At 41.6% G+C, this 24,360-nt stretch overlaps 1 protein-coding gene and 1 non-coding gene across 2 annotated transcripts in view; both read right to left on the reverse strand.

The window, feature by feature from the left end:
• Efcab11 (EF-hand calcium binding domain 11) overlaps positions 1-24,360 on the reverse strand; it is a 158,571-nt gene that overhangs the window by 113,708 nt on the left and 20,503 nt on the right. Inside the window, exons 4-5 of the mRNA XM_036206242.1 lie at positions 17,701-17,802; positions 16,677-16,767 (exon numbers count right to left, since the gene is read on the reverse strand). Coding sequence (XP_036062135.1) covers positions 16,677-16,767; positions 17,701-17,802 — 193 coding nt within the window. The remainder of the gene's footprint in view (positions 1-16,676; positions 16,768-17,700; positions 17,803-24,360) is intronic.
• On the reverse strand, positions 10,240-10,319 carry Trnaa-agc. The gene has a single exon. It is a non-coding gene; the product is annotated as a tRNA-Ala (tRNA).

Raw genomic sequence — 24,360 nt, forward strand, 5'->3', positions numbered from 1 at the left:
GGTCTCAGGGAATGTTTCTGCCCCCTCTGGGGAAGGCTTGCTGTAAGAAGTTGAGGAAGTAGCAGGCAGTTAGGAACTGTGCAGGAAATTCCAAGCAGGGTCAGCCTGGTCAACAAGTTATTGCTCTATTGGGACCCCAATCAGAGCTTTAAGCAAGGGCTTACAGGGTTAAACAAATAAACCTCACCCCCAAAATACAAGGTGTCTGCTGTCACCGGAATACATCCACAGAAGAAGAAAAAATCTTAGTAGTAACAGCACAAGTCAGCATCTGTAAATCTAAATTTGGTACACAAACATGACCAGGAACACTTTTCCACTACTCTAGCATCCATCACTGGCCACACCCCTCTCCTCCAGATTAGCGGGCTCAAAAGGCTATTGCAGGATGGAGTTAGATGTTACACAACCCTGTAATTTCCCATATGTGGGCATTAACACAGGCCAATTATATCTACACAGAAATTTGCTACAAATGTGTGTACTCTGCTGGCCATCCGAGAAATTTGATCCATTTCTTAACCCTGGGAAACACATAATTTGGGCATACACATGTTATGCTAAATTTTCGAAGCCTAATAAAGTAATATTTATTAAGAAAAGCTCCAGGTTTAACTGCTTCTCCTCCCCACCCTCTCCCTCTCCCTCCCCCCCTCTCCCGTCTCTCTCTCTCTCTCACACTGTGGGTGTGTGTGTGTGTGTGTGTGTGTGTGTGTGTGTGTGTGTGTGTGTTTTAAATCAAGAGTACTTAGCACCACCAACTGGACAAAGAGATCTACTACATCTACTGAACATGTGCTGAGCACTCAATTTGTTTTGTTCCTTGAGAATAGATCAGATGTTTATTTCATATTTAATTTATGATAAAGTAATTTATTTCACTCATCACATAACATTAAAAATGCCTCTTTTTGTCAGCCAAATTAATGATTACTCACACTGGCTTTTTCACATAAGAAGGCATATTTTGGCTAGCTGAAGTCATTAGAGAAAACCAAATTTACCTAACAGAGCTAATTTGGTTTACTCTATAAACTTAAGACTCTAAAGCAAGGACTGAGGGCTGTAATAAAAATTAGAAACTACAAAGTGGAAAATCTGATGGAATCACATACCACGATAGTCTATAGTTTTACAGCAGACATCAGTTTAGTTGGAAGTAAAAATGACTGAGGACGTAATTCACATTTAAATACTTTTTGAACTTGTCCAAGATTACATGCTGTCATTGACCTTGCCTTCCTAGTTAAGGAAACATGGGTGCCAAACATAGAGAGTCCAGGGGAGCCCTTAGGGTGAAGATATGATCTCTGCATTATAAATCAACCTATGAAACAACCATCCCCAAAGAAGTAAATCCAACTTATCCCTAAAAGGAACAGATTGGTGGATATGTGCCTCCTATACAAAGCACATCTAGTCATTTGTGGTCATGACAAACTTGTACCCTGAAGAATGAGTACAACAGCAATATGAAAAACCTAGTCACCGAAGACTTCTCTACTAGACAATGGACAGACAAACAGAGGTTGCAAATGTGTAGTTGGCCTCTATGTAAAAATCTGAAATTGAAAGCCCCATAAAGAAGACAAGTGGAGCTGGGTAAGAGCACTTGCTTGTGCAAGCATGGAGTCTGAGCCTGAATGCCATGCAAAAAATCTGGGCATGGCTTCCTGTGCCTATGACCCCAGCATTTGGGGGTGGATAGAAGTGGATCCTGGGAGATTGTCGGAAAGCCAGACTAGCCAAAAAGGAGAACTGGTTCAGAGAGACAGCCTTTCTAAAGAGAATAAAATGGAGAGGAAGAAAGAAGCTTGACGTCCTCCTCTGCACACACACACATTCATTCACCCCCCCACACACACATCCACACTCATACACACCCCACACACACTCGTGCACCACACACACATCACACGCACTCACACTCATGCACCCTACATTCATCACACACACTCATATTCTTACATCCCACACACATGACACATACACACTCACATTCATGCATCCCACACACATCACATACACTCATATTTTTCCATCCCACACACATGACACACACACATTCATACTCATGCATCCTACACACATCACACATATACATGCTCACATTCATGCATCCCATACATCACAGACACTAACATTCTTGTACCCCACACACATCACACACATAAACACACACACACACACACACACACACACACACTCACATTCATGCATCCTATACATCACACAGACACATTCTTGTACCCCACACACATCACACACATAAACACACACACACACACACACACACACACACACACACACTCACATTCATGCATCCCATACCTCACAGACACTAACATTCTTGTACCCCACACACCTCTCTCTCTCTCTCTCTCTCTCTCTCTCTCTCTCTCTCTCTCACACACACACACACACACACACACACACACACAAAATCAATGGAAATAAATGAATAAGACAATTGGTAATAGGAAAAATACAAAATCAAAGACCAATAGCTGCTCTCTCCAGCAAGTGAGTTTGACACATAAACCCTGAACAAGTAAACTTGCTCTTTTTTCTGGTTTTATTTTCTTTTTGTTTACATCATTTATTCATCCCGTTATATATTCACTAGATGCTCTCTCCAGCGAGGACAGATACATTCCTCGAGGAGGCAGCATGAGTGAGGAGCTTCCTCTGCCCTTCCTCTTCTTTAGTGAGTGCTGGTGGGTCATCTCCAAGACAAGGCTTCCACGTGAAGGCAGGAGTTGGTTATAAGCATCTTAAAGAAGATAGTTAAGAAAAGTATTGTGCCAACACCCTCTTCTACACCCCCCCCAGCCAGTCACACATGTGCTACACAGACATAGACAGGCAATACATCCACATACATAAAATTAAAAGCATAATAATTACAATTTTAAAAATCTTTTTAAAAAGAAAAAGCATTTTGTAAGTTTTGTTTTCATTTCTATATATCCTGTAGTGTGACCCTGAAATAAGACTTAAGTTTGTATAGACAGAATTTTTTTCTGAGGTATAATCACAAAAACTGTATGTTTATGGTATACAATATGCTGCATTGATGTATTCCTTGCATAACAATTTCCACACTCAAGCTAGTTAATGTCCTCATCATCTGATACAGCTGCTTCGCATTTGTATATGCTTTAGGAGTACTTAGGAACTATGGCAAAAACGAGAGTACTTCTTATTACAGCTACCACGTGAGACATTAGATCACTAAGATGCATCCTCTGTATAACTACAAGTTGTCCTTTTAATCAATAGCCCCTCCCCATTACCTGGACTCTGGCAGCCACGGTTCATCCTATCATTTCTGTCAATCTGACGATTTTGAGATGTCACAGGTGAGCAATACTAGGTAATATCTGTCCTTCTTTGCCTGGTGTATTTCCTTTAGTATAATGTTCTGAAAATTGCGGCACATGGAAGACTTACTTTTCTCTTAAGGAAGAGTATTCCACTTTACATGTGTGCGTATGTGCTTATATGGCATAAACATATGTATATATAGTTACACACATAATCATTTACACACATAATCATTTTTATCCATCTATCCACTGATGGGTACATAGGCTGTCTCATACCTTGGCTATTGTGAGTAAGACTGTGCTGAACATGGGACTGTAGATTTTTTAATTTTTTAAAATTTTAATTAAAATATAATTATATCACTTTCCCTTTTCTTCCTCCAACCCTTCCCATGCTCTCCTTCAAATTGATGTCCTCCTTTTCTTTGATTATAATTGTTACAAATATGTGTGTGTGTGTGTGTGTGTGTGTGTGTGTACACATGATACCCCCCCACACACACAATCAATGGAAATAAATAAGACAATTGGTAATAGGAAAATATAATACACACACACACACACACAAGTAAATATATAAATACAACTGCTGAGTCTATTTAGTCTTGCTTGTGTATGTATGATTCAGGTCTGACCATTTTGTATTATATAACCAATTCTGGTGCTCATTCCTTGGAGAGAGTAATTAGCAGCAGTCATTAGTTGCCTATAGCTCTTTGTCTAGAGGTGGACCCCATGAGATTTCCCCTTCTGTATTAACATGTCTCTTGGTGTTGATATTTTAACTGTGAGTTATCTATTCCTCCATTATTATCAGACTGGTATTACTAAATCAAGAAATATATTTTTGAGATATAACAAAAGTACTTGACCATTAATGGAAGAGCAATATGCTATGTAAAATAAAATTTCTGCTTTATTTATTGGTTTCCCATGACTTTTATTTCCTTTGACCAATAGATAAAGTAATTGAGAACTAACTAGAGTTTGTCTTGAATTACCAAGAAAAGAGTCTAGCAAATGGGCTGATATTACAGTTGACATGGAGGACTATCAAAAGGACTCAGAAGTTAATATACAGATGGCGTAGAATGAAAGGGAGCCATGGTCACTGCCCATGGCTTTACACGGTGTTAAGAAATCTGGAGAAGAGGGGAAATCAAAAACAAGGTCCCTAGGCTGAAAGCCATGGGAAGCTAAACTCCCCAAAAGACAGAGACAACTGGGAAGAAAGGGAAGAGGCAAAGCAGCTTTCTAGGCTGGGGGAACTGGGTGGGTCTGCAGCAGGGGACAGAAGTTATAATGGGGAGGCAATGGCTGCTGAAGAATGAGGTCTCCTGTCAGAATGGGGGGACAAGACAAGCACAGAGGAGAACTAGTGAAAACTGAAGAGAAGAAAGGAGAGACAAGAGATCGTAACTGTCCTTCCTTAAAAAACAATGGAAGGACCACAGAAAAGACTGGAGGGGACGAAGGGTAGCCATAGAACCTAAGCAGAGTCTGAGACGCTCTCTACAGACAGAAGCCAGGACTACCTCATTATGGCATAGTAGGAAGAACTGTAGCCATCAGAGCATAAGCTATTAGATAGGGTTGACTTGGTATAGAGGGTTACACCAAGAATACGGTGTCTTGGCAGAAGAATGTAGCCACAGGAACAGGAGGGGGTCAACAATTTGCCAATGCTATAGCAAGGAATTGAAGACAGCTGAGTTCAAGTCCTTCTGGATAGTCATGGGATATGGCATGACCTGAAGTGCCACACATCGGGTTGTGGTTGGGAAAAGAACATGTTTTCCAACTACCCAGACTCGGAGCAGTTAACTAAGTGCAGAAGAAGGCTTTGGCTAATCCAAACTTGACTTTGGTGAAATAAAGATTATAGTCTGTACGTGAATGTGAATGTGACCCCTGCATAGGTCACACAAGAGTCAAAGCAGGCTGGGGTGGGGGGTAAGCAAAATTATCCAGGAAGATGGTAGCAGAGTTCACCCTGGATGAGACACACACACACACACACACACACACACACACACACACACACACACACACACAAATTAATTGATCATAGGATGGGTGCTGTGTTTGCGGGGAGGGGCAGATGTACCAGAGAATGAAGGCAAATGGACAGTAAACTCAGCCCGCAGACTGACAAAAACCAAGTAGATGTACCAGAGTCCACTTAACAGCTTAGGACCCGCAGCAGAGACCAGAACCAACGGTGGGCCTAAGTGAAAACAAGGAAGAAAAAGTAATAATAATCCTGGGGATTATCAGCTGCTGAGAAGAAAGAGAGGCAGGTGTGGAAGACACAGCCCGGGGAGATGACGGATGAGGGAAGCAACAGGATGCATGGCTGGCCACCAGAAACCTTTTCCAAGGCTGTACAATTCCAAGTTCCTCGGGTGAGGAGGACAGACGTGAGTGATGAGGAGATGAGACGGGAGAGCCGGCAAAGGTAGTGAGAACAGAATGCAACTGTGTTGGCACCCGAGGTCGTCTCGGGGGCGGGAGAACTCAAATCTTCAGCGAGCCACCAGTCGAAGTCAAGGGAAAGAGCATGCAGGACAGGACTCCCCATCACGTCTGCAGAGGACTTCATTCCAGTTCTTTCTGATTTCCTCTAGCAGCTGGCTTCAAACAAGAAGGGGAAAGGGCAGAGAACACAAGCAAGGTAGAAATTAGCAGCCACAATGCTGAACTCACTGCAACTGAGTGGAAAATCTTCTCATGAATCCAAGGACAACCCTGCCTTCTGAAGACAGAGGATTAACAGTTAGGTTAGCATATCGCCCCAGTCAAAAGAATACCTCCATTCCAGTTTTTTTGTCTTTTGGTTTTTTTTTTCCCCGAGACAGGGTTTCTCTGTAGCTTTGGAGCCTGTCCTGGACTAGCTCTGTAGCCCAGGCTGGCCTCAAACTCACAGAGATCCACCTGCCTCTGTCTCCGGAGTGCTGGGATTACAGGCATGTGCCACCACTGCTGGCCCATTCCAGTTTTACATACTTGGTTTTTTTTGTTTTTGTTTTTTTCCAGAATGTATTTAGCAGATCTTTCAGTATTGTGCTATAATTCCCCAGGAAAGATATGTAACACACACATTCCTATGAAAGCAACCTGAACTTGCAGGTTTTCATTTGATAAAGTGCTGTATCAGCTTCCTTTGTGAGTATTTTTGTAAACAGTGCCTTTTGTTTATGTTGCAGATAATAAAATGAAATCTCAACAATCAAAACCAAACCACACCAATTCACAGGAACAGGGAAGAGTGACATAATTATGCAACTGGTTTATCAAGAACACTTTTTGGGCAACGTGCCTGCCTTTGCTCGTGTTGTGGGGCTACAAAGGCATAGCCCTGCCTGCAGACTGTTGATTCTGCAAAAAGAAAGTGATTGAGAGAATAAGCCGCAGAGTCAGCCTGCCTGAGTCTGAACCTTGGTTCCACTACTGAGCAGCTGGTGGTCTAGAGCAAATCCTTTGACCTCTCCAAGACATTTCCTCATTTGTTAAGCAGGCATAGACGGCATAGCCCATGAGCTTCCACACAGTGCCTGGCACAGAGCAGACCCTCAGGCAACAGCAGTTACAGTTACTGATTACGTGAACAGGGCATTGTGCTTTAGCAGTTCTAGAGAATATGAAGGATGTTTTGTTGGCTGGAGCAGCAAGGGATACCACCTAGATAAGTAGATAGGAAGATGGGAGGAGAAAAGAGCAGTGAACTCTGCAAGAGCAAAAATGTGGGAAGACAGAAAAGATAGGATCAACAAACGGTGGTGAGTGGAGTGGACTGGACTGGTATTTCACCTGGGAAATGTAGGAGAAGGTGCCAGAAAGGCATTCCAGTTTCTGTATGCCTGTCAGCTTTGCACGTTAAGCTAAAGAATCTAGATTTTTCTATGGCAAGCAATGAGAAGCTATTGAAGTAAGAAAGTAATGATAATTTACTCTCATTAGTCTAAATTTAACTAGAAAGGTAGACAGTGATTTCCAAAGTTTAATATGAATATCAGTCATGAAGGGATCATATTACAGTAAATACAAGTGATCCAGTGGGGTTGAGATTAGCATTGCCAATAAGTCCCTGCACTGATACCTGTCTCCAGAGCTCACCGCAAAATGAGGGTCTATTTATTCAATGGAGTTGAGTGGAAAAGAATGGCTGTGTAAGAGGAAGGTAGACAAGATGTCAGAACTTCAGGGAGCAAACACATAGGTTTCTATGTCATTGCTAAAAAACTAGTCCTGGAAACCTTCAATCTGGTTTTAGGGTAGCAATTTTGATGTATTTCTTAATTCTGAAACTATTTTTCCATAACACTAAAACCCAATTTTGAGGCAGAGGGAAGAAAATGGTGTTGAGTTCAAGGCCAGCTTAGCCTACACATCACATGACAGGCCAATTTGGGCTACAGAATAAAACTCTATCTTGAACAAAAAAAAAAAAAAAAAGAAGTAAAATAGTGTAATTTTAAATATCTCATAAAATATAAAGTTCCTTTCATAAATGCACACTTTTTTATTTCATAAATACAACACACAATATGATTAAAATTCTCCCCCTAAAGTCCACTATCTACCACAAAGGGAAAAAACAAGAAATTGATTCCTTTTGCTCTAAAGGAAAGAGGCATGAATACATTCATGATGTGTGGCTATTAATAATACCAAGGATGACTGAGCAGGTTAGCAACATTTGGTCACAGAAAGAAACCATGTAGTTGTCGCTTATATGACATTTGAATTAGTGACAGTTATATGACATATACAAGTCATCTCTTATATGACAGTTGTGCTATTCAGCCACATATGTAGATGAGGAGCTAGAGACAGTGGCCCAAACACTTGCTACGGTGACATCTCAAAACTAAACCTAGGATTGGATGGCTGTCAAGCCCAGTAATTTCCTCTTGAGAACGGTCTTTGTTACACTGACAGACCACATCTGTATTCATACTGTGGAGGCTTCTCAATATCTGTGGTACACAGAGAAAATAAAAGTCTGCCACGCCACTCTCCATGATAAATAACTCCACCGTGCATTTCTGCATCAGATGAAGCCTGGCAGCGCCCCCCTTACTGTGGAAACAAAGAGAATCCAACTAAAAAGGCTCAGTGATATGTGGGACGGCAGGTAGTGGTAGAGCTGGGACTAGAGCGCGTGTCTGATTCCTAACTAAGGGCTCCACTGAACCCCATGACCCTTCCATGGCACTGGTGTCACACTTGCAGAGTAAAGCAAGCAAGCAAACAAGGAAGTGTAATACAGCCCCCATGCTCTGCATAAGCCATGCATTTCTAACGTAGCCAATTGTAGTAAAGAACTGAGCAGTGAGCCGTGTGGAGGGTGGTCATAAATATTCTCCCATGCCAGCTCATGCTAAGCACATGTGCTAATGCAGGGAAGAATGTGTGTATATAAGTAACTATGTAAAACCACCAAGACAAAGATGTTCACGAGGGTTAGGAGTTAAAGCAGGAAGTTCAGACAATTTCCTTGGTAGTGGATGGAAAACATATGGGCAGAGTATTGGGGAAAACCAGCTTTCAAGACAGGAAATACCCTACTCTCTTGGCCTTAAAAGATGGGTAGAATTTGTACCTGCATGGTTTTTAGCATGAGGAGAAAATAGAGAATCTAGGAATTGGAAATGTGAAAGTGATTACAAACTCATTCCTTTCAAATCATGTATCTTTGATGATCGGAAATTGGTTAGGTAAACTAAAGAAATCAGCCCTGCGTGATAAAGCTATCACTCTTCTCTACTCATTTCCAGTCCAGTCCCTGAACTCGGTTTAAATTCCTGTGTCGCCAGTTCCAAACTTCGCACTGGCAGAATGACGTTCTTCCAGAACGAAATGATTTCTGTCAATGGGGCCTCGAAAAAACTGGTAATAAAAATGACGAGCATAGAACTATTTATGTAGATGGATTTCGTACTTTTCAATTCCAATTGACATATAATAACCATATATATTTATGGGGAATGGCATGGCATCTCAGAAATCTACCTGTTTGGGCAGGACACACAGATAGAGCTAGTGACTTCTGCCTATGTATGGCTACGAAGAATGAGAAAATGATTTCAAGCCCTTTACATTTGCCTATACAGAGAAGCATGCAAATAATTACAACCAACTGCACTCACCAAAGTAGGCACTGACTCTAAGAACTCTCATTTTACCCAGGTCACATGACTATTCTTGCGTCACATTCTGATATACAAAGTAAAGCTAGGGAAACAAGTCTACTAGAGATGGCTCCAGAAAATGATACACAACAAAGTGGTTGCTCACTGAAGGGCATGTGCTGTGGGATGTCTTTCTATACGCTGTGAATATGTGTTGCTCCCATTGGCTAATAAATAAAGCTGCATTGGCCTATAGCAGGGCAGGATAGAGCCAGGTGGGAAAATCCAAGAGAGAAAGGGAGAGAAGAAAGGAGAGTGGGGGCAGATTCTGAACTGCCGTCCAAGGAGCAACATGTAATGGGACGCATGTAAAGCCACAGAACACCTGGCAATACATAGATTAATAGTTATGGGTTGAGTTAAGGTTTAAGAGTTAGCTAGCAAGAAGCCTGAGCCATAGGCTACATAATTCACAATTAATATGAAGCCTCTGAGTGATTATTTTATAAGTGGCTGCAGGACTGCAGGGCCAGGTAGGACCGGAGAAACTTATGGCTACAGGCATAGGGCAGCCAAAGAACACAGTGAGGAATAATATTTCAAGAGATACAAATGATCTGGAGAAACAAACGCCATCACTGTTCTTTAAGTCACTGTTCTTTAGGCCCAATGACTCTGAAAGACACTTCCTCCACTAAAACAGAGGTATCTGTTGGCTCATTTTACCCCAGCTCAGGACAATCATTCCATCTGTTTGTTTGTTTGTTTGTTTGTTTTGTTTTTGTGGAGCTGGGAATTGAACCCAGGGCCTTGTGCTTGCTAGGCAAACACTCTACCACTGAGCTAAATCCCTAACCAATCATTCCATCAGTTATAGCTGGACATGAGGCATATATTATATTTTTTGCCAAAAGAATATTCATCACTCCCTTTTAAAATTGCATTCCTAAACTTCAACCTCCTACCAACACTCAGACATTGATCATGATTATTTAATAAGTCATGATGTTCTTACTTTCAAACAATTTTAAATACCCCTCAAAAGAGAGCTAAATGGTCTATGTACTTTGAACTTCCTCCAAGTAATATGAAGGGGATTCTTACATCAAAACTATCATTTATGACTTGAATGTCACCATGCATGGCTGGAGGGTACTTTGGTGGCTGTGTTTCCACCCTACACTGGTCTGTAGCAATCCAGATGTGCATGCACTCAGGATCATTGTCAAGACACTGGCTTTTTGAACACACACTTTCCATTTAATGGCTGGGAAGAGGAGGAGGAGGCTTGCTAGAGCTCTTTGCCAGTTGGCAGGTCGTGGGAAGACACAAATACCAGCACCTACAATAAGATGGAGCAGAGTCTAGATGGGGGAAGTAAACAGAGACACACAAGGGAAAATGTTCACTCCCTGATGACAGTTGAGACTAGACATAAACTAAACCCACCCCCACAATAAAGCAGAGAGAGGCAGTCCAGAGGTTAATTCATGAAAACCACATACAGAGGGAGCAGGTGGAAAGCAAGGTTGCATGTTAAGGTTAAAGTGCTCCCTCCTAGCTGGTGAGAAATAAACCATGAAGAAGACTAGAAGTGATCATTTTTACTGGCACTAAGTGTTTCAAATTAGTGACAAATGGACCAACAATCATTTACTAACTGCAATGCATAAGGCATCATGCCAGTGACCAAAAACAATGGGAGATAAATCCATAAACTCAAAGAGCTTGAAGTACTTTATGGAGATAATCAGAAACACTGCATGTTTATTTAGCACATGATTGATGAATGTATAACAATAAATTCTCTCCAAGTTAAAGAAAGGAGAGACAACTGTTCAATGCAGGGATGGACAGGGTCTACTGAGCAGTGCTAGGGAAGACAGTTCAAATCTGTGCCAGTCAGGAGTAGGGCAAGTCTGCGCCAGGCAAGGGAAACAAAACGAACATCATACGTTCAACAGCACAAATACCATGCCAGGGAAACAGGAATTCAAGACAGGTGAGAGACAAGCCTGGAAAGGAACCAGATGTTGGGAAGGGGGCCAGATGTTGGAGGGCTAGGTTAAAGAGTTTTAACTGTACTCAGTAGACTCACTAAAAAAATTTTTGAACATAAAAAAGATAGTACTGTAAAGTTTCCAGTAGGTTCGATTAGTGTTAAAGAGGAAACATAATGCTTGTTTTGATCACTAAGTGTCAGGAGCAGCCTGTGAGGCCACATAAACTCCACAGTAACATACAATGCTAGTTACTTTTTACTGTGTGTGAGAGAGAGATCAAGAAAAGAATTAACTAAGAACTTCTGAATACAGCATTATCTTGGATACAGCTTCAGTGACTTTAATACATAAACACACAAATCAGACTACCACCTCTACGACAAAAGAAAAGCTGCAAAGTTTCAAAGGTTGAAAGCAGTCTCTCTACCTCCGCATACACACTTCTGTTTGTTTTGAAACATGGTTTCATGTCATCCAGGCTGGGCCAGAACTCATTATCTGGCTGAGGCAAGCATTGAACTCTTGAACCTCCTGTGTTGGTCTCCCAAACGCTAAGATTATAGGTGAGCGTCACCATATCCTGCCTAACAATAAAATCTCTAAAATTACTGTTTCCCCAATAAAGCAATCCCATCTCTACAACAAGACTGAAAATACACATAAACGGCATACAGGAGATATTGTAAAATAACAGGACAGCAGAGTAACAAAAAGGGCAGGAAATATCAGCAGATACAGCTCAAGAAAGAAATAGAAGAGGAAAACAAAACCAAATCACAAAGTAAAAAGCCACAATGGCCAGGTCACATACGAAAATAGACATAACAGGAAACACACCAAGAGACACGGTGAGATAACTTGGCCGTTAGGAGTACACACTGTTCTTGCAAAGGACCTGAATTCAACACTCTGCACCAATGTCAGGCAGTCCACAACTACCTGTAACTCCAGCTCCAGGGAACGGAATGCCTTCTTCTGGCCTCTGTAAACAACTGCACTCACATACACAAACCCTCAAGGAGAGGCATGCCTACAAATAATTAAAAATTAAAATAAAAACTTTAAAAGGCACTTCCAACGTAAGAATAAACCAGCACTGGGGTGGCAGTGGTGCCAGCCTTTAATCCCAGTACTCAGGAGGCAGAGCCAGGCAGATCTCTGTGAGTTCGAGGGCAGCCTGGTCTACAGAGCAAGCTCTAGGACAGGCACCAAAACTACACAGCATTTCAGAGAAAAAGAAGCTGACTATGAAATTTTAGTATTGAGCCACTATATAATTGTATTTAGGTACAATGTTCCAGGTGAGTATTTCTGAATATAGAAGGCAATAGGAAATGTGGTTCATGCAATCCTTAGAAGCAAAAGCTATGGAACATGATTCAGAGGTGAGCTTTGAATCCATCTAACTGTAGGACTAACAAGACAGTACAGGAAAAGGACTACTACACCACAGTCAGAATGTGGGTTTTAGAAATGAGCACCTCTGTTGACAATCACATTGCTTTTACTTGTGTGCTACAACCACTAGACATCAACAAAATGGCCAACTAGTCACCTACGCTATAAAAATACTGTCTTATTCTTGCCGCACTCTGAAGCAATTCTGGACATGCCAGTGTTCTTATCAAGTTAGAAAGTAAAGTAACTCTTGGCTGCTGTTATTTGCTTATTTGGTTTCACAGTTGGAGTCTGCTTTGGTTTGCAGAATGAGAGCATAACAAGGGCGGTCACTTCTAAAACTGACTACTCTTGATCTCTAGAAATTTCTCCAGGAAGAACCTGACGCCATTAGATCAAAAAATTCATCTCCGCCTCCCCCCAAGTCATCAAACCAGAAGGAACTCTGGTCCTGTTTAAATTCCTCCAGCTTATCTGGCCTCTCAAAGAGGGAGCCTCGCCTTGGAACCATCACAGCACTGTACATCGTGAAGAGCTCCAGCAGCTCATTTTTATTTTCCTATGCCTGAAAACCCCTAGTGCCACTGACATGGGGATGCTTTTGCTTACTGGATGTCAGACACCTCTATTTCTTTGGTCTGTTTCAATCTGCACAAACAGGAAATATTGTTCTTTCCCCTTTGAGTCCAGTAATTGTTTATATTTATATTCTTTTGTGTCTAGTTTATAGATTATGGTGTTGATATAATAAACTAATTCTTAGAAGATCTTATTTTTATGTGTGTGTGCACATGTGCTGAGGTTCGCTTGGAAGCCAGGACAGTGTCAGATGCTCTAGAACTGAAGTTACAGGTGGCTGTGATTCACCCAATGTGTGTGCTGCATTGGCAAGAACAGCAAATGATCTTAACTGCTGAGCCATTTCCCCAGCCCAATATAATGGACTTAAATAAGGCACGCTCAAGCAACTAAAATGCCTTGCTTTGGCTGTACATTATGGTGGTCTCTAAATTGTTTGGGGCATACAACACTAGTAAATAGCACACGACTTGATAGCATAAAATCCACAATACAAATACATGTATTCATAGCTGTATGCACATGTGTTACTCTATTAACAATTATGTAATTATGAAAATATAATAGAAAATAGCTAAGTAATTTAGAATGTGGATTTTATTATTAATGGCAAATAACTGTTATCACTAGAAATTATTCATAACATTTAATAACAATGTGACTTAATTTACTTTATTATTTTGGAACATCTTGACTTAATCCTTTCTGACTGAGCAATTTAAAGTTTAATTTGAGACTTGGCTTTAGGAGCTGTCATAGACACCTCATTAAATTACACAGCTCTAAATGAGACCAGGTGATCATGGCCCTGATGCCTTCTGCTTTTAGTTCCACCCACTGATGATGAAAAGGTTTAACCAGTTTTGAATTTGTTCAATTAATATTGTTTTCCTATTGCTGAGTGAAACCCAGAAATAAATATCTACCTTTCTTGATATCACAGGTAGGTTTGGAAAACATATTAAGGTTTTGGGACTTGTTTTACAAAAATAAATTTATTTTTTATTTAAATTATTTAATTTATTCTCTGACAGTTTTATTCATGTATGTAAGGTATTTTGATTATATTCACCCCTCATCTCCCTCTTTTTCCCCTCCCATGCTCTCTGGAATCCTTCTGCCTCCCAGCACACCCCATTCTTACTCTCATGAAGTTTTTAAATGACCCACTGAGTCTAAAAATGTACACGTGCATGGGTGTGGGTTAATTACCAGTGGCTACACTACTGACTACAGATGTGGCCCCTTCCCCAGCTGCCATTCACTGTCAGTAGCTCCTCAGGAAGGGGTGGGGCACAAGGAAGGGGAGGACCTCAGATACCCCTTGCCCAGCCATCCTGATACACTTGAAAAAAAAATTCAAACTACTAAAACTGCAAGATATTTTAGCCAGGTCAGAACATTTCATTTTCCAACTTAGCAAACACAGATATAAAGAAGTTTCATAGGCAACAGACACAATTTTGTAAAATAAAGTCATATTTACAAACATGTTTTCAAAAAGGTGGTAGAGCAGAGTTTGGCCTGGAAACTGTTACTTTTTCCACTCACGGTTAAGCACTGTCTCTGTCTCAAAGGGCTATATTAGGGAATTTTCCCCAAGCCTGGCTGAGGCAGGATAACACAAATTTAAGACCTTGCCTGGGCTACACCCAGAACGGGATTCAGGCCGGTGTGGACAACCTAGTGAGGTCCTGCCTACAAAAAAAACTACAAAGTGAGGTGGGTGTGTTATAACTCAGTGATAGGGTACCTGTGTAGCATGCAAGAGGCTCTGGGTTTGAGGCCCAGTACCAGGAAAAAAATATTTTTCTTCAACAATCTCTACAAGGTAGCACCTACTACAACCATGTATCAATCACTTGAAGGTCAGCAAATTCGGGCAACTCCTTTATATATATTTCTATATATACATGGAAATGAATGCCAATTTTTAATTCCTCTCAAAATCTATCACTGAAAAGTAGAAATACATTGATATTCACTGTTCATCACGAAGCACATACACAGATGCTAGTATACATTTAAGAACCTGCTTTTACAAAATCACCTACATTTTCCGCATTCACTTTGTATGCATCAGGATACATGTTCTCCTTCAATAGCCTGCTCAATGGCTTGCTTGTGAGCGAGGCAGCAAATGAATTTCATATATGTCACTGTTAATGATAATGCGCACAATCCTTATTCAAATAACCTGCTTGATAATTTCTATTGAGCAGGGCTGGCTTCCAGCCAGATTCCATTCAATTACTTTTCTCCCAAAAGGGAAAATCTGCCAGATGTCCCCAATATCCATTCCTTCTCTTTCTTCTTCAGTATCAGAACCTCTACTAAGCAGGCACAGGACTGTCCAAAGCTCCTCTCTCCCCTGTAGACACAAGCAGCCTTGAACCTAAATGTTGGTCACTGGGGCTTAAGGGTTGATATAGAACCTCAAAAGAAGAACCAGAGCTCTGTCCTTTCCTCTCAACTGCTCCTAATTCAGATCATATAGCTCCAATTTCAACAGCCATCCCAGAGGGCAAAAAAGCAGGGGTTAAAGCCACCAGAGAAACAACATGGGGAACCCAGCCCCCTCATAACTATGACGCTGTCATTCAGGCCTCAGTTTGCTACGTTTATTGGAGAGAAATACATGACTATCTTTTGTGATCTTTCAGTATTTTGGTTTTTCTGGATGTTGCTAGTGATTAAAGTCTATTTAATAAACTAGTGACAGTGGGCTTTGGGCTTGAGCTAGGGATCAGAGAAGGGGCAGCGGGGCCACTCTCTCAGGTCTGCACATGCTGATGCTAGTGTCCCTAACACGGCAGTCTGCAGGTTCCCAGCACAAATGGCTTTCAGGCTACTTGCTCATTTTGAAGAGATGCTCTTAAGGTGTAAACCACAGCTGAACCGATGGCAGCGGCTTAGGAGGCAGATGAATGAGGGGCTGCCATGGTGCCTCCAGCTCTTCTCTGCAACTGTGTCAAATATCAATAAAGCTTTATTGTGACACATAAACTCACAAGGTTCTCCTTTTCTCTCTCTATAAGGCCCTGTCAAAGAGGTAGCTAGACTCACAACTAACTGTGGATTTCTCTCCTGGACCATAAAAATAGGCTGTAAGAAGGAAATGTCCAAAAGTGAAAAGTCAGCATAAATGAGGGCTCTCTGTTAAAGTGAAAATTCTTGAGAGCAAATGGTAAATACAAGGGTAAGCGGCGGATGCAACGATCTTAGCGTGGTACCTGAACACCTCCAGCACTGTCCTGGCAGGTAGCTTGGGAGCCACTCGACTGAATGCCCTTTTGAAATCTTCTAGAGTTAAAAATCCACGATCTATATGAAAACAAAATATTAAACATTCACTTATTCCTACAAACCCCGTGAACTATGACTTCATTCATAATAGTTATGGGAAGTTAAATTTTAATATATTACTAAAATTAGAAGAAGAAGAAGAAGAAGAAGAAGAAGGAGAAGGAGGAGGAGGAGGAGGAGGAGGAGGAGGAGGAGGAGGAGAAGAAGAAGAAGAAGAAGAAGAAGAAGAAGAAGAAGAAGAAGCAGCAGCAGCAGCAGCAGCAGCAGCAATTTACAGTTGATCTTACATAGGTCATTACACACCCAGTGAACACATCTCCCTGGAAGAATTTCAGAATGTGGTAGTGATACCCTACCCTTTGGTGCATTCCTAGATAAGCCTTGCACTTTCTGGGTCTCTAGGTCCTAGGGAAAGGATTGCATAGACCAGACCGTAATTATGCACTAGGTTTCAAGTCTTTGGGATCTACCCAAACCTTCCAGTCTTCCAAGTTCACTGTGTCCAGCTTGGCATTAGACCTATGATAGATTACTATTTAGGGGAAAATACAATCATAGTCAGCGTATAAATCTTGGAAGCCACACCTAGTGTGGAGAATGATTTTTCCAGTCAGATGTGGGTGAAAGTGAGCATTGCAGAAGTGTCTTCCACATGTCCAAGGGTGGCTTGTGGCCTATATACCCATACGGCCAGTCTTTTGGCTGTCACCACTACAACACTGGTACAATAGGCAAACACACAAATCCAGTTATATACTGGTTACTATTTCATCCAGGTGTATGCCAGAAACTAAGCATCCTGAAGTAGGAAAGGATCCCCACCAACACCTGTGGCCACAGCCAATGAGTGTGGTAGTGATCTTCCAAGTATACTGTGCCACTGGGGAATCTATTCCCATTCCCAATTCCTCAGCAGCAATTCTTACATGAAAACACTTTGAAGACACTTACAGTGCACGTCGAAAGCTGTGAAGATGTGCCTTATCTCATTGCGATAGAGCTGCGCCTCCTTCTTTCTCTTTACGGCATTTAAAAACCCCTCAAGTGATATACCTACAAGATGTGGGGGGAGAAGAACAATTTGCCAAAGATGACTACATTCCTCTTCAAGAAGAAGTAAGCCAGACATGAGCAGTGATAAATATCACAAACAATCTGAGTTTTATCTTTCACAAAGGGTATTTACTTATAAATACAGTCAGACAGACATTGTGTTGTGCAACATGCTAAGCAAATTCAACCCTAGCAATCAGCAGGGAACACCAGAGATACACAGGCTGATTGAGCTTCTCAAGAGCTGGAGGATCCATGACCTTGAAAAAGTTGAACACTCCCTCTGATGGATTCAAAAGGCAGGCATGGAACTGCTTATTAAAGACCGTTGCCTAATTTTCCTTCCACTAAGCTGCTTTAGTACTTTTCTTTCCTAGCCAGATGTCATTTCAGCAGGTTTTGTTCCTCCAACTGGGAGATAGGGTCAGAGAAGTAGTTTCTCAAAAGTCAACACCAATTGTATGCCAGAGATAAAGGTGGAAAGAATATTACATAAACAATAGAGCTGGCACCATCCCCAGCCCTGGATACACCCCACAACGTGTTCACAGCCTCAGGCTCAGCTTCCTGCGACTCTCATAATAAAAGAGCCCAGCGTGATGATATGAGGTTGGGTACTGTGCTAACAATGTCTATTAAAATGAATTCTAATGTGATCTTTGTAGCAGGTTTAAGGAGTGGAGCCAAGAATTTCGACATTTTAGTGAACTGAGCCTGAAATATGTAGAAAGAGCAGTTCATTTGCATAATGTAGGATTTCCATTAAAAAGTTATCACTTTGTTTTAAAAATATCCCCAAACTATGTAAGCATGTGTAACTCTATCGTTTGGGCAACATAACTAATAATATTGAGCCATATGCCTTTTCCAAAATAGCTTTAAGAGTTTATAATGTTAAAACAATTTTCTTGGGGCTGGAGAGATGGCTAAGTGGTTAAGAACACTGACTGCTCTTCCAGAGGACCTAGGTTCAAATTCCCAGCACCCACATGGCAGCTCACAATTGTCTATAACTCCAGCTCCAGGAGACCTGTTCCACCTACGACCTTGAAGTACTTGCCCCTGGAACATGGCTACTGGAACATGGCCACTGGGGACCCTCAAGACCTGGAATGCACACATGGAGTTCTCTCTTTGCTCCCTCATGGTTTTGGATGCTGAGACAGACCAGGCAGATAGCAGGCAGAATAGTGTGGGACTGTGCCTCACCCTTCCAGGATCCTATTAAAAATTCCTCTATTTTGTCTTGTGAGTTTTCTTTCCCAAATAAATTCCTTTGCCATTAAAGCAGACTCTGTGGCATTCTCACATTATCTGGTGCCCAACGTGGGGCACAAACCCTCACCCCTGGGATTGAGAGTCTCATGTTCTACCAACTGTGCTAGCCAGTTGATCCCAGCATCCAAAACCATGAGGGAGCAAAGAAAGAGCTGCAGACGTGCATCGCAAATCTTAAGGGTCCCCAGTGGCCAGGCCCTGGTGGGTACTTCAAGGTCATAGGTGGAACAGTTACCCACTACAGGGACCCGACACCCATGGCAAAAACACAAAAGCACATTAAAACAAACAAACAAATAAATTTCTTAATTTTTTTTCTTATTTGAGATTAATGACTTTTAAGCTTTAAAAAAAAATTCCATGTAGCTTTACGCTTCTAAATGATTATTTTACAGTTTTTAAAGACTCACTATGTGCCAGCCACTATAATAAATGCTGGAGGTGGAAGGTGAGAAAGAGTGTGATTCCAGATCCAAGGGAACACAGCATACTATGGGAGGTGGCCAGTACGCAGTTGGACGGCAAGTGCACACATCCCTGAAAACTGGCATGTGCAACGACGGGAGAAGCGTGGAGGGTTGTGCAAGAGGCACCCAGGAGTCCTTGTAGCACAGACTGGAGGAGGGGGCTCTTAGAGGAAGAGACACTTAAGCTAAGACCTACACCACGAAGATACAAATGGCTACGGAAGGAGAAGAGGAGCAATCCAGGCAGTGGACCAGCACGTGCCCAGGCCGTGGGCCAGGACACGAAAGGCCATGCAACTAGACTGGGTTTAGGGAGAGAGGAAGAAATACAACACAGAGTTGGCGAGGAACGCAAGGCCTGAACTCTCAGCCCTTGGGGACTGCAGAAAATAACTGAGGCTGCAAGAGGAAATCGGGGAAGGGTTTTCATTACGGAGGGAGATGTTCTGATGTAGACTTGGGAAAGGTATTTCGGGTTACTGTTTTTGTGCAAAAGGACTGGGATAAATAAAAGGAGAATGGAGTCAGGAGGCGAGAGCCCTGTGTGCACCAGCAGTGCGAGAGATGGGGTGGAAGGCCATGCTTCCGAACAGAAATGACACAACTTGAGAAGGAGTTAGACGTGACGGGTGAAATGTCAACTACAACACAGAGGTTCTGGATTGACTACTCAGTGGTCTGAGGTGTCAGTTAAAGGGATGAAAAGGCCCAGGGGAAAAGCAGGACCAGGGGACAGATAAAGTGCTGTGGTTTAAATGTGTTAACTGTATGACATTTTGGAGACAGCTGAGAGGAAATATGACTGGGAGGCAGCTGGCCTTACTCTTTAGAGAGCAGGCATTATCTCCGAGCTACAATGTCCGGCAGGTATTCAATAAATACAGTCATCCATGTCCACTGGGGGCCGTGGAGGATGGGTTTTCCAGGATTCCCCAAGAAGGTATCAAAACTGGAGTATGCAAAACTCCCTTATACAAAATGATGTAGTGTTTGAGTATAACCCTACACAAATGACTTGTAGTAGCTAATGTAACATAATCGCCATGTAAGTAATTGGACTGCCTTGCTTAGACAACAATGATGAAGAAAAAGTCCACATGCATTCAGCTCAGATGTGATTTTTCTTTTCAAATACTTTCCATCATAGTTGGCTGAAGTGCAGCAACTTTGGATACAGACGGTAGACTATACTGCACTGAATTTGCATATGCAGTTTTTTTTTCCCTGTAGTTGCTAAGGACAGAGATTGATGCAGCTCCATTCCCATCTAATCACCCTGTGACCAGAGAACATATTTTAAAATGCTAGCTGAGGTTGAAATTGAAGTCTAGCCATGCATGTACCCAAAGATCATATCCATAACTTTAGTTTCATGAACTCCAAAAGCTAATACATTAAATCACATCTAGAGTTGTTGAGATTCCTGAATAAATTATTCATAGGTGGTGTGCATTCTGTATGATCCATCAGATTCCTACCCCAGCCCACAGTCCAGCCCCTCTAGCAAGCATCCTGATACTTCTTGTATCCATAGGTTCTTCGCACCTAGTGCCCTGGCACATGTAAATACATTGCCTGAAAGAACCTATTGCTTTACTTCTCCTAATGAATTTTTAATCACACATCTCGTTCCAGATGCAACTGAAGCATTTCCCCCACTTTAAAGGTCTCTGATGTCTCTCAGCTGGGTCCCTTTTGCTGTGACCAAAAGCCCAAAGGTCACAACACACTCAAGGAAAGGCTTGGGATCTACGGCAGTGGACTGACTAACTGTTTAGCTGAGAGATGCTAGGGAAAGGGAGTATGTGCTGTTTAAAAGTTCATCCCCAGTGTTTAGCACAAAGCCTGTGTGCAACAGGCATTCATTACATGCTTTCTGGGTAAGTAACATGCACTGACTAAATAAGAATGACCATGGAGATACCATTTCTAATTCTCAACAAAAAACAAAACATTAAGATGTGTGTTTTGAATCATCTTTAACTCCAAAAAGTAATGGCAAAAAGTAAGTCATATTTATTTACATGGCCAGTAAAATGAACCATCACCTTAGGAAAAAAACAGAATTCAAAGAGAAAGAAAACACACTCTGATCACTGCAGCTCACTCAGAGAAATGAGGGGTGGAGTATAGTTGCATGGTTCCCTGTGTGATTCATAAGAAACTGGAGCATATGAATGCTGTTGTCTTCTTAATTACATATTCAGATAACACATCCATAGTTGAAGTTATAAAGTATACAGGTCATCATCTCACAATTGTATAGTATAAGAAGCAAATGTTCTTTAGTTTTTAATAGGAAAAAATACTTAAATTATATGTTTACTACCACTTAAAATGAAAAACAGTCTTATAACTCAAATAACACTATTATGAATAATCATGTCTTTTCATACTCTTTTCCCCACAGAGTCATATACCTCATATTTTAAACTCAGTGGTGGGTCAGAGGCACAGGGTACACCGTGTAAACACATGATCCACAGCATGCCCTCAGGCTGGTTTCCAGGACAGAACAAGCCTCTTTTCTGAAGACTAAGTTTTCATTGAGCGCAGCTTTTCTGCTGCAATACTACAATTGCTTTCCAATGCTAATACTTAATAATTTACTAAAGCTTTGCAAAAAACACAGTGATGTAGGGTTTGTAGAGCTTGCTGCTTTTTCAGTGGCCTAGAAACAGAACTCCTACTACTGGCTCCACCTGCTGTCGCAATATTCAAATCAAAAATCACCACTTCAAAAAGACTCTCAATAACTCCATTTACGTCAGAGTTTACACCCAATGCATTATCTGTGCCTCCCACCCCGAAGCAAAAGAGCATGTTCTATAAAATTCTAAATTCAAACACGATCTTGAGTTCTCTACGTACACTGCTCCACTTAAACAAGTTTCCTAGACACACACCTCTGGAGTAACAAATCAGGGCCACGATCCTCCTGACGAGAAGGATTACAGGGTCTGGATGTTTGTGTTCTCTAACAGGTCTACAGAGGTGTCCTATACAACCTGCCAGTGTACCCAGACTCTATGGGTGCTTTGTAGACCTTTTGGTTTTTTCTGTTAGCAAGATCTTTTTTACTAACAGGACAGTCCCCTCATTTCCTTATTCAGCAGTGTCACTGGAAGTGGTCTCACGAGATGCCAAACTGAGGCTCACAGCTTAGTGACTGCTAGCTTCCTGCCATGCAGACAAATATAAGACAGAGAATCCAAAAGAAGCAGAGGTTTATTTTTGCCTCTGGTTTCAGAGGGTTCAGTCAATGGTCCCTGGAGTGCACGATGGGAGAAACCATCCTTTTGATAGTATCAGATATATAAAAAAGAGTGCCCCAATATCCCCTTCAAGGGCACACCTAATTTCCTTGGACTGGGCCCTGCCCCTAAAGGCCCCACCACCACTAAGGAACATCACAAGCTAGTGGCCCAGCTGTGAATACACAGCCTTTGAAGAACACTTAAGGTCCAGGGCATTATAAAGTCTAATACTTTTTACAAATCCCTCCTGATTCTTAAATCTAGGCATTTTCTACACAACTGGAAAATATGGCCTTCCATTTTATAATCTATCCTGGGCAAAATGAATCCTTTTCATGTTCTATGATGAAGATGTGTATACGTTTTTACTTCCTGAACTACTTAATATGTGTGATGCAGATATACCATATAGCAAGAGACTACGAAGGTGATTTTTTTCCTACTTTTTGAAAAGCTGATTCCTAGGAGGGTAATCAGCTTTCACCACAGGGGTGAATGTATTCAAAACAATCGAATAAAACTATCAAAATTTTTTTCTTTGAAAGTTCCATTATGTATATCTTTTTGTGGTTCATAGTTCTAAGCTTCGGGGTCAGTGCACACTGAGAAATCCTCTTGAGAATGAGGCAGTCTGGTGTCTGGCTATCACAGGGAGCTCAAATTAGAAACTGTAATAAACCCAGGGAGAGGGAAGGAGAAAACAATAAAAATGGCAGGTGTCTTGGCTGTGAGGCTGGTCCTAGGTCTAGCGAAGAAGGCAAAGTTCATGCTCACTGTTCCATATACTCATTTTCCCAAGGACTGAAATGCCTAAAACCAAGGACTTAATAAAAAAAAAAAAAAAAGCATAATGTAAGCCCTTTTCTAGTTTGAGGAATAAAATTCAGATTACACGTTTGGGCAGCCATGATTGGGGGTGTGCTGTGTTTGTATAAAAAGAGAGATGTACGTGACACCAACATGCTGAGTTGTCAGAGCAAGGTGGATAAGTAAATTCAGAAGACTGATATTTTCTTCCAACCGCCTGCAGAAAAGTAGAATAAAGAGAACAGAATGTCTATTACTAGAAGAAATCAAGCTTTTCTGTATCACTGGGAGGGAGACAAGTTAAGAGCAGGCTACAGCAGAATAGAAATCTTATTCCTGTGAACACGGACAGGAATCATCACCTTTTCATTATGCACGTCTCCCCATCATAAAGTATCAAAGGTGCTTGGTGCTAAGAGAGCCAAGTCCTGCCTCACTCAGCAATTTAAAGCCTCATCCTTCTCTGCAAACTGGCCCTTAACCTCCTTCCCAGCTCTCAGCTGCTTGAGGTCAGAGAATGAGACTGAACGGGGGTCATTTCCAGTCACATACTATATACTCCTGGTGGTGCAGGAGGTAGCGGGATTCTAACGAACTCTGGTTTGGAAAAGATACTTGCCTAATGGCTCAAGTCATGACAGATTAGGGTGTCCAGATCTAAGAGGAGAGTGTTGGGACAGCATTGCTACAAGGAGACAAACAGAGATCTGAGAGTAAACACCATGGAGGAAAAGAGTCTATGAGAGGTG

The sequence above is a fragment of the Onychomys torridus genome, chromosome 14 (genome assembly GCF_903995425.1).
Source record: "Onychomys torridus chromosome 14, mOncTor1.1, whole genome shotgun sequence".
In the NCBI taxonomy this organism is placed as follows: Eukaryota; Metazoa; Chordata; class Mammalia; order Rodentia; family Cricetidae; genus Onychomys; species Onychomys torridus.